Source organism: Polypterus senegalus, chromosome 1 (assembly GCF_016835505.1).
Source record: "Polypterus senegalus isolate Bchr_013 chromosome 1, ASM1683550v1, whole genome shotgun sequence".
NCBI classification, from domain to species: Eukaryota; Metazoa; Chordata; class Cladistia; order Polypteriformes; family Polypteridae; genus Polypterus; species Polypterus senegalus.
Window position 1 is genome coordinate 142639959 of NC_053154.1, and position 12159 is coordinate 142652117.

At 37.5% G+C, this 12159-nt stretch overlaps 1 protein-coding gene across 1 annotated transcript in view; it reads left to right on the forward strand.

Moving 5' to 3' along the window:
• LOC120536527 (coiled-coil domain-containing protein 39-like) overlaps positions 1 to 12159 on the forward strand; it is a 58296-nt gene that overhangs the window by 14099 nt on the left and 32038 nt on the right. The window contains exons 9-11 of the mRNA XM_039764940.1: positions 8632 to 8793; positions 9060 to 9197; positions 11915 to 12123. Of these exons, the coding sequence (XP_039620874.1) occupies positions 8632 to 8793; positions 9060 to 9197; positions 11915 to 12123 (509 nt within the window). The remainder of the gene's footprint in view (positions 1 to 8631; positions 8794 to 9059; positions 9198 to 11914; positions 12124 to 12159) is intronic.

Consider the following 12159-nt stretch of genomic DNA (forward strand, 5'->3'; position numbering starts at 1 on the left):
AATGAGGCTGCCAAATTTCAGCCTTCTACCTACACAGGAAGTTGGAGAATTAGTGATGAGTCAGTGAGTGAGTGAGTGAGTGAGTCAGTGAGTGAGGGCTTTGCCTTTTATTAGTATATGTATATGTATATATATTTTGTAATTCTGTAGTGGCCCTAGGATGAGTAAACATGAATTGGTATCCTGCCCAGAACTGGTTCCATCCTTGCACCTGATGTTAATGCACACAGCAATTCAAGGTAAATCTATAGCCCCAATGATTAGTCAATGGATTTTGTGTTAGGTTTCAGTATTCTCTTCTTTCAGCAGCATATTTTTGTATGGCTTCCTGAAGGTACCTTTGTATACCCAAGCTTCATCTAAATTCTACAGTACATTTGTGATGATATTTAGCAAATTTGGACAAATCCACCTTTCATTTTACCATGAATTTCCATTTAGAGAAGTGGTCTCTTTGTGCTGATGGTGTTGTAGTCATTCAAAGAATGGATGGGAAAAAACCTGTAACAGTCTGCAAAAATATGCCCTCGGAACAACCCTTAGCAGGACAAAAGCGTACTTCTGACATTTTAAGGATTAGATGACTGGCAACCACTGTGAGCTGACTAGCCAGAATAATTCTAACTCCACCCAAGCTTTTTTATGTGATGCTTATACTTGTCCTTCTTTATCTGGCTGCTTTATTTGGTAACATACAGTAAATTATGCTGTTAGTTACATAAGGAAGGGATAGTGAAATAAAAATGGAGTACTTTGTTTTCTTTCCGAGCTTCTAACTTTGCACATTATTAGCTTTTATATGAGCCACATTTATTAGGTTTAGAGTTTCTGGTTATGTAGGTCACTTTTCTTTCAGAGTTTGTTTCATTTTGGTTTTGTTCACTTTTTTATGTTTGCGGTTTTTCACTTGATTCTTTTATTCCTTAGGAATTTAATAAAATCTGAAGGTGCCTCTCAGCTCAGTCCTTGCAAATGTACTTGCTCAGTATGGTTACTTAGACATACTTGTATTGGGTGAATTTAAACCAAATTGATCATTTGACAGAAGTCGCTGGTAATCTTAATCTCTCATAACCTGATTGACAACCTAACTATAGCCAACAATCTAAATGATTGTGCTATATCAGCTTTGCTTGATTTAATTAATAGAAGGAAAAACATTTTTGACTCAGGTGTCTTTGATTTTGGTTTTAGTTATTGCTGCCCAGTACTGTATATTAGGATTACTGGTAATAAACATTTTGGGTGATGTTTAAGAGAAATTTGCCTTCCTGAATGAGTTTTTTATATTCACTACACATCAGATACAGATTCATTACAGATATTGAATTAGTACCTGATTATTTCAGCAGAACTTTACTTTTTGTGGTTGATAAGTAAGCACCTTTTAAGAAGTTAAGAATACAAGACAGATCAAGTCTCAAGAATTTTCATCTCTTTTCAAATATGCATTATCTGTGAGAAAAGTACAAAACATATTACAGTATTTACATTATTTGCAATGCAGGAAGTTCTGGAATATTGTTAATTCTATCAATAATAAGTCATCCACCTCCTAATGTAGCACTTGACTGCTTGATAATCTGACCAGAAAGAGATTTACGTAGACTTTAACAAACATGTTGCTGCTGCTTATCTATTTGATGAGGTTTACACAGGACCTCCAAGTGTTACCACTATTTATTCTGTATCCTTTGTACATCATTTAACTCCTTGACCTTTTTCTCATTGTGTTATAACTGATATAATACAAACTGTTAATCCTAGAAAGAGGATTAACTAGATCCATGATGTAAGTAACATAAGTCTTGCTGCTCTTATTATTGAATATATAACACTTTTTCATTTCTCTGCTTCATCTGATACACCATAATTCCTAATGTTTGCATTTCTGCTCATGTAATTCCACTAGATAAATGAGGTGAAACATCTGATATCAATTATTAAACATCGACTTCCTAAATGTCATATCTAACAAAGTAGAATCTTTACTGAATGACCAGGTTAAGTAATTTCTTTCAAGATCCTGTTCCCTGAACCCTTATTAATATAGTTTCACATCCAAAAAACAGTATAGTATTGTTTCTGCTACTGCCTTTGTTTTAAGTAATACTGGGGGGTTCTGCCCCCTGCTTGCTTTGCTCACCAACCCTCACGCACTAGTCATTTCCCAGATCTGCCGGTTGCGACGAATCATGCTGTGCTTTTGGATAAACATGAATAGCAACTCTGTCTTTGATATCTCCATCTTTCGAAACTATTATCGCTGACAATTCGTCACATGTTGGTTTATTATATATGCGATCGTGATCTTTTGGATTTATATAGAAATCCAAGAAAACTTCTTTGTCCGTTTTTTCAGATAAATTTTGTGTAAAGTGCGATACTTTTGGATGTATGGATTTTTATCCATTATTGGCTGTAGAATTTCTAATACATCCAATCATTTAACTCTTTCGATTCTCTGTTGCATCACTTCTCCGTGATCATAAATATAAACCTGACCAAATTCTGGTTTCTTAGAAATTAAACTTGTACAGAGGGTCCTCGGGTAACGACACAGTTCCGTTCCTACAACAGCAATGTAACCCGAATTTCGGTGTAAGTCAAAACACACTCTAGCCTAAGTCACTTACCTATCTTAACACATATGCAAAATCATAATCTAGAACATAAAAACACAAAATCTAAGCCTGAGAAAAAAGAAAAGGACATAAATATACTGTACTGTACACTGTACTGTAGTAACAGAAAAAATGAATGTAAAAAAATGCTTACCTTTATTTCTTTTCATATCTCATTTTTTTAAAGTTTTTATGGGAGTGAGTGTTGTAAACTCGAAACGTTGTAACCCGAGGACCCCCTGTAGTAGCTTTAATTATTTCGTGATCACAAATTCTCATAGTGTGTGGTCCTGAATCGTATAAATCTATGTTTTGAGCATTGAATGATGTGAACGCAAACAGATAATTGTAGATTCTGATATTTTGCCTGTAGTGTTTGTGGATTTCACCTTCACCAAATAACAAACCTTTAATTTCTCGCGGATATGCCTCTTCATTGGGAAGAAACACTACATCTCCCAGATGGCAATGCGAATTAGACGATCTACAAGTCTCCGACTTAAATTTTAAAGTCAAACAATATCTACATACTTCTGTCATATCACCTATGTCCATATATTCAATCTCTTTTCGCTGTTCCATTATTTCATCGAGTAATAATTTCCATTTGTTAGCGCTAATGTGACCTTTACTATCAGTTTTTTGAGACTTTTGAATTTTAGTACTTTCATAATCTCTAACCTGCACTGCATGTGTATCGCACCAACATTTTTGATCCTCTTTACGACATTCTACTTTGTCTTCTACTCTTCTTCTACTGTTTTTATTTTATTTCTGCCCCTCCATGGTCCTGTTAGGTTTTCAATTCATCTTTTGGCACCAAGTCTTGTCTTGTGGGACTTGAAATTATCTCTCTGAAAATGTTTTGTCTCATCTCTCTGAAAAAGTCTTGTTTCGTCCCAAGATATTTTTATATAATAGAAAGATTATGTTTAGTACTGCTCTAGACAGAAGGAAACCAGCTTATAGTTTGTATTACTAAACTTTCAAAAGAATATAATATGGCTGATTATTACTTTCGGTTTTAATCAAAATACTTGTGAATGGTTTGAAATTAACTTTTTAATAGGCCAGCAGTGTGTTGCAATGGGACACCAGAATGTTGGCTTTTGAGTCAAAACTTGCTCTTGATCTATTTACAGTTGTACTTGAAAGTTTGTGAACCCTTTAGAATTTTCTATATTTCTGCATAAATATGAACTAAAACATCATCAGATTTTTACTCAAGTCCTAAAGGTAGATAAAAAGAAATCAGTTAAAAAAATGAAACAAAAATATTATACTTGGCCATTTATTTATTGAGGAAAATGATCGAGTATTACATATTTGTGAGTGGCAAAAGTAAGTGAACCTCTAGGATTAGCAGTTAGTTTGAAGGTGAAATTAGAGTCAGGTGTTTTCAATCAATGGGATGACAAACAGGTGTGAATGGGCACCCTGTGTTATTTAAAGAACAGGGATCTATCAAAGTCTGCTCTTCACAACACATGTTTGTGGAAGTGTATCATGGCACGAACAAAGGAGATTTCTGAGGACCTCAGAAAAAGAGTTGTTGATGCTCATCAGGCTGGAAAAGGTTACAAAAGAGTTTGGTCTCCACCAATCCACAGTCAGACAGATTGTGTACAAATGGAGGAAATTCAAGACCATTGTTACTCTCCCCAGGAGTGGTCGACCAACAAAGATCACTCCAAGAGCAAGGCATGTAATAGTCGATGAGGTCACAAAGGACCCCATGGTAACTTCTAAGCAACTGAAGGCCTCTCTCACATTGGCTAATGTTCATGTTCATGAGTCCACCATCGGGAGAACACTGAACAACAATGGTGTGCATGGAAGGGTTGCAAGGAGAAAGCCACTGCTCTCCAAAAAAACATTGCTGCTCGTCTACAGTTTGCTAAAGATCATGTGGACAAACCAGAAGGCTATTGGAAGAACGTTTTGTGGACGGATGAGACCAAAATAGAACTTTTTGGTTTACATTAAAAGCGTTATGTTTGGAGAAAGGAAAACACTGCATTCCAGCATAAGAACCTTATCCCATTTGTGAAACGTGGTGGTAGTATCATGGTTTGGGCCTGTTTTGCTACATCTGGGCCAGGATGGGTTGCCTTCATTGATGGAACAATGAATTCTAAAATATATCAGAGAATTCTAAAGGAAAATGTCAGGACATCTGTACAGAGGAATGGGCTAAAATTCCTCCAAGCCGGTGTGCAGGAATGATCGAAAGTTACCGGAAACATTTGTTTGCAGTTATTGCTGCAAAGGGGAGTCACACAAGATACTGAAAGCAAAGGTTCACATACTTTTGCCACTCACAAATATGTAATATTCAATCATTTTACTTAATAAACAAATGACCAAGTTTAATATTTTTGTCTCATTTGTTTATCTACTTTTAGGACTTGAGTGAAAATCTGATGTTTTAGGTCATATTTATGCAGAAATATATAAAATTCTAAAGGGTTCACAAACTTTCAAGCACAACTGTACTAATGGTATTGTTTTATCAGTAACAGACTGAAATGTACAGCTTTATATGAATGCTATCAATCTTTATGGTTTTGATGATTTTGTACTATCTGTTGTTGAAAATCGATAGCATAATTTTGATACTTTGCAAAACATTGATCTTGTTAGCACTTCTTAGAAGATTTAATTACACTTAGTATGATAATCTGAATATATTTACAACAAAATGATCCACAACTGAAAGAGCTATCAAAATATAAGTACTGTACCATGGCATTTTTTGACAAGAAAATTACTTTTAAATCTAAAGTAATCTAAGCCAAAGGTTATCCCTAGAAAAATAACTTGATTCTGTGTTAATATTAGGAAAAGAAATTTCTTAAGCCAATTTTCCTCAGTTACTACTTTTAAACCTCTGGGCTAAGTGTTGTCGCTCTGTCTATTTATCTCTTCAAACGGTTATAGCACGAATCATTGCATGTTATATGGTAAACTGGAACAACCTCTTTTTGTGTGAGATGAGATCAACATAGATCTTTGTCTATTTACAATGCCCATATTGGTCATTCACCACATTATATTACATCTATGCAGAACATGACAAATGGACTTTATCATACTCTCTCCAATGGTCGGATTATTCTTTAGGATGGCCCTGTGAGTTGTTACTGAAACTGGAAAGGCTGCTTTCAGTTATTGTTAACCAGTAACCTGGGACAGTCTAAGATACTTTAAAAGTCATCATCTTTGTACTAATGGGACAATTTGAATTCATAATTTCAAATTGCTTTTCTGTAGTCAGGAATTATTTTAGCAGATTTCTCTATTGTTTGTAATTTTTCTTATTGAATTTTGCATTTGTTATTACCTGTTGAATTTCTTTATACATGGCTGCATTGCAAATGAAGATTATTGTCAATATGTTCTGAATTAGAGAAAGCGAAGTGGTGCAATGGTAGTGTTTTACTACCTTACAATGAGACCACAGCTCATGTCTTGGGTCCTGTCTGCATGTGTTTCTTTCGGGTGCTTCAGTTTCCTAAAGACTGGTGATGCTAAATTGACCCTACTGTGTGGAGAGAGTCTTCACCCTGCAATAAACTGGTGCCCGGTCTAGGGGATTATTCCTGCCTTATTCCTTACACTTTCTGGGATAGGCTCCAGCCCACTTCACAATTAAGTGTGCTTAGAAAAAGATATGATATATTGTGGGTTTATGTAAAAATAAGAAATGAAATTAGTATATACATATATATTTTACCTCTTAATGGCTTCTTAGCAAGATCTATATATCCACATTGGCACACATTTTTTGCCAAGACTTAGGACTTGTTTATACTTCACGCTCAGAACGCTGTGGTGGATGGCCGGCTGTTTATCCCGGCCAATACCCCCAAGCCGCCAGGTGGAGCCCTCCTTGCAGCATGGAGGTCCCCAGAAGACCAGCAGGGCATCATGGACAATGTAGTTTTTTTGCGCAGCCCTGCTGGATACCATGGGGGCCACTAGGGGACACTGCAGGGTGGAATAATGGATGTTTTCCCAACGCCCAATGGTGAAGAAAAGAACTTGTACCTGACCTGGAAGTGATTGAGAGTTACATGGACTGGGGATGGAGAACACTTCCGGGTCAGAATATATAAAAGGACTGTGGGAGCTCCCAGACAGTGAGCTGAGCTGGGTGGAAGGGTGGCAACGCGTCTGGGAGTGGAGGATTGTTGATTATTATTGTATTTTGTGATTAGTTAATAAGTATTGTGGAGGAGAGGGTGCTTTGTGCACTGTGGCGATTTAATAAAGTCAACATTTGGACTTTTATCTGGTGTCTGGAGTCATGGACAGGGGTTCAAGGGAGCGAGAGCGCCCCCTATCTACCACAACGCGTATGCGTCCGCATCATGGCTGCCGCAGCGTCAATGTGCGCGATTAGATGATTGATGAATGGTTTTATGTGGTGAAGAAAAATGCCTACATACAAATGCATTCGTGGTGCTTTTATATTCAAGCATCTTCCCAATCATAATGACACGATACATTTTAAAAATCTCACATACCATCTTTTGTGCCATCTTTTTTTTTTTGCAACTTCACAACAGCAACATAATGTACAGCCCTGTATTTGAGCCACAGAGAAAAACAATTAAGGACATGGTGAAAACGTGTATTTTGTGATTAAAGTGGAAATTTTGTCCTTAATCTCGAAATGCCCACTTTAACCTCGTAGTTTCCTTTATCATTAAAGCAGACCGTCGTAAACGTCATCCCAGTTTTAAATTGCTACGAGCTTCCTGGACCTCACAGCAGCAGCAAGCAGCAATAGATCATCACACAGAACACATTAAATGTATGATATTGCAACTCTCTGCAAATTTAGAATCTTTAGATTTATACTTGATATCACTTTCATAATGAAATGAATTAAAGTATGTATGTTACAATTTACAGATAAATCGTTAATTTCATTTAAATAATGAATACTGTTAATAATTACACACATGGGGGTGACACGGTGGCGGAACGGTAGCACTGCTGTCTCGCAGGGAGTCATGTCGATGGTATTCCCTGCTTGGAGTGTACATGTTTTCCTGCTGGGTTTCCACACTGTGCTCCGGTCTCCCTCAAAAGATATGCAGATTTGGGGATTTGGTGCCACTGAAATGACGCCAGTGTATGTGAGTGCTTGTATTCACCTTGCGATGAGCTGAGGTGCCCCATCCAGGGATTGTTTCTGCCTCGTGCCCAATGCTTGCTGGAATGGACACATCCCTGCATTGATGGATTTAATCATTAAACATCCTTTTCAGAGATATTGTGGTAAGGTGTCATCAGAATTTAATGGATGTTTCAGGCAGTTCACAACACAGCGAAGCGGAACATTTTCTCACCATGATATCTTGCACTGCCACCTGCTGGATTCCTCCAGATTTACATAAAGTAAACAATCAAGTATAAAAAGTAAAACGCTTGCGTAGCAGTAACGTCGTGTGAAGTATAAACCTGGCCTTAGGAGGCATCACTCCACTCATTACATCTGTTTGTGTCACAGAAACTGATACCTGTAAGTTTCTCTAAGCAAATAACTGCATCTCATGGCACAGCGTGACAAATGATCCTGAAATTTGCTTTAAATTTGAAGGTCATGAAAGGTGTTTGTGACCATAAAGAGTCATATGACTTAATGTTTTTTAGATATTTAGCATCTTTTACTATGAAGTGTTAATGCTTACCTGATTATCTTTGTTTCAGTTTTTATTTTTGAAAGATGTATTTATTGTTTTTTGGGAGGATAACATCTTGGGAAATCTTTACCACACAATTTCTGGTGACTTATAGTATTTTTCTTTCTTCCATTCATTTGGTTGTGGATAATTTTAATAAATGTGCTAGTTATACCTGACTTGATTAATGGATAGATCATGGCAAAGAGCTCAATATGTGAGATATATAATAGAAATTTTACAAAATAAACATTGAAGTCCATGATAATATTTGATGCCAGAAGATAATACACATTTAATTATCTTATAAATAGGATTTCAGGATACAATATTTAGAAAGAAAGATAACAAGGATGGAGAAGGAGCATGATACTGAGAAGCAGGCAATTGAAGCTAAGACAGAAGAGCTGACCAACATTCTTCAGGAGAAGAAGGCCACTTGTAGCTTTTTGTCAACACAACTTAAAAGGCTACAGGTAGTAACGAATTTAACATCAAGTCAAATAGCCCATGCATAGCACGATGCATTACTGTTGGGTGTTTTAATTAAGTTGCTTTATAATGTTTTTTGTGATATAAGAGCTTCTGATAATACAGAGTGATTACAGTATATAGAGACACTGAGTTATATCATGTATCACTTAAACAATACAGTATGTCACTAAAAGCTTGGTTGGGTGTTTTTTTTGTAAAGATACTTTTTCCAGAGGCTTTGGTTCACTAATGCTAAATTCCCCCTCAGGATGAAGTTCGGTATGTTAAAACAAAACTGGACAAAACAGTATCAGAGTGTTCTGATCTTGATGCTAAGATTCCTCAACTAAATATTGTCATTGATGTGTCAACAAAAGAAGTGAAGACGCTTAAGATCAAAAAGCAGGTATTGCATCTTTTTCTAAACCTGAACTTGTAAAATGCTGTTTAATAAAGGCCTGTAAACTGTTTACATTTCTCCTCCAAGTTATCAAATTCTCATTAAGTGCTTAAATGAAAATGATGTGTTCAAATAAAATTCTTTTTACTGTTATCTTACATATACAAACTGAATCTTGGGCCATGAGGTAGTTGATTAAACAACAGTAATGAAGTTGTGAAAACCATGTACTGTATATTCCATTCCTGCCTGCCTGCAGGTTTATAGAATATAGCAAAATACCCGCGCTTTGCAGCGGCGAAGTACTGCTTTAAAATTTTTATTAAGAAGAAAATTAAACCTTTTTAAACTGAGGGAAAATATACCAATAATTATTTGTTAAGGATTTCTTTGTATACCACATTGTGAGTTCAGCCCTCCGGTTGTAATATGACCAAGCTGTGCACTAAGCTTACTCTTGAGCATGCAACGTACAGTTGGCCATGTGAACAGTAATCTTGCTTCAAATCTCACAGCTTGGATTGCTGCTGTCATAATCGGTTTGAGTTTCATGGTTTGTTTCAATTACGACAGTATTTGTAGGAATTGTGTTGAAGAGACATTCGGCATCTGTCAAGCGTTGTAAGCATACAACCAGTTTTATCGATAACTTCACATCCAGCTTTTGAGAGTTTAAACATTCATAAACATCAAAGTGTCCACTACTGAAATCGTCACCTGTGAATCTAAGATGTTTAAGAGGCATTGGCGGTTCCGAAAGGTGTAAAATATTTGGCCATTTCGGTACACTTGAAAGCGACAACCGAACAATTCAGCGGCAGCCATCAACTCACATGCAGAACCATAGGTGAAGGGCTTAAGCATTTCACTCTTATAGTGCTCCTGTGTAGTATAATCATCTCCTGTACCGTCATCAGTCCACACCTTGAACCTGTCCCAGTCATTCAATACATGAGACACAATGTTCCTCCGGATATCAAAAGTGAGCCTGCAATATGTAACAAAGAGAATGGAAAAGGAAGGTGCCATCTCCAGGCATGGAAACCACTCGGTAAGTGACAGTTCTTTGATAGATGGTGATCACCTCGATAGACATGTTAATGGGGGTACGGTTGGAATGATAAAGGAAATGGGTACCTGAACAATGTAAAGTAAGTCTAAAGTACCTACACAATAACTACTGTATAATTGTAATTAAACAAACAATAAAACAGCGGAGAAGCCATGGATTAAATAAGAAGGCTGTAGTTATCAGCAGGGAGACGTGATTCCCGTGGCGAAGCAAGGAAGGGAATGTAGAGACTGGAGCGACGGACGGCCTTATATAGGCAGGCAGCCAACAACGTGGGAGGCGTTGGGATGGGGGACCCAGTGCTGCCTCACACGGTGATCGAGCTGCAGGCTATGGACGTATATATGTACGTAAGTAGGATTCAGTTAGCGTTGGGAACCCGCATACCAAATTTGTATAAGATGGGCCCATAAGTAGCAAAGACCATTGAAAAGTTCAATATGGTTGCCAACAGTGGCATCATACCACCGAAATAAGTACCAAATTTCAGCTTAACTTTTGTAAGTAAGCTGTAAGGAATGATCCTGCCAAATTTCAGCCTTCTACGTACACGGGAAGTTGGAGAATTAGTGACATTGGAAAGTTCAATATGGCGGCTGACAGTGGCATAATACCACCGAAATAAGTACGCACATCGATTTTGGTTAGCGCAGGGAAGCCACCTACCAAATTTCGTGAAGATGGGGTCAGCCTTCTACCTACACGGGAAGTTGGAGAATTAGTGACGTTGGAAAGTTCAATATGGCGGCTGACAGTGGCATAATACCACCGAAATAAGTACGTACATTGGTTTCAGTTAGCGCAGGGAAGTCGCCTACCAAATTTCGTGAAGATGGGGCCATGAATAAGAAAGTTCAACATGGCGGACGTTGTTGACCGTTATGACCGTTACGCGTAGAATTTCGAAATGAAACCTGCTTAACTTTTGTAAGTAAGCTGTAAGGAATGAGCGTGCCAAATTTCAGCCCTCTACCTACATGGGAAGTTGAAGAATTAGTGATGTTGGAAAGTTCGATATGGCGGCCGACAGTGGCGTCACACCACCGAAATAAGTACGTACATCGATTTTGGTTAGCGCAGGGAAGCCACCTACCAAATTTCGTGAAGATGGGGTCAGTCTTCTACCTACAAGGGAAGTTGGAAAATTAGTGATGTTGGAAAGTTCAATATGGCGGCCGACAGTGGTGTCCTACCATCGAAATAAATACGTACATCGGTTTCGGTTAGTGCAGGGAAGCCGCCTACCAAATTTCATGAAGATGGGGCCATAAATAAGAAAGTTCAACATGGCGGACGTTGTCGATCGTTATTGACCGTTATGACCGTTACGTGTAGAATTTCAAAATGAAACCTGGTTAACTTTTGTAAGTAAGCTGTAAGGAATAAGCCTGCCAAATTTCAGCCTTCTACCTACACGGGAAGTTGGCGAATTAGTGATGAGTCAGTGAGTGAGTGAGTGAGTGAGTGAGTCAGTCAGTCAGTCAGTCAGTGAGGGCTTTGCCTTTTATTAGTATAGATCTAAGTATTTTTTAAACTTCATCTCTTGTTACTATGTCTAATATAGGTACAGTTTTTTCATGTTTTATTAAACAGATTTTAATTGGTTGCATAACTAATTTGAAATCTCCCCTCATTTCATAATTTCTTACAGGAGGCTCTGGCTGAGGTTAATGTTATGAAACTGCACATAAAGCGTCTGCGAGACCTACTATACAGTAAGACAGATATTACAATTTCTTTAGAGAAGAGAAAACTGTTATTACAGAATGCAATGAGGGAAAGGCAAGATGAAATCAAGGTCCATCGGGAAATGCTTCACACTCAGTACAGACTAATAGACCAGGAACGTCAAGCAATCAGGTAAGCTTCTACTTGAAGAAAAGGTCAGCACATTTT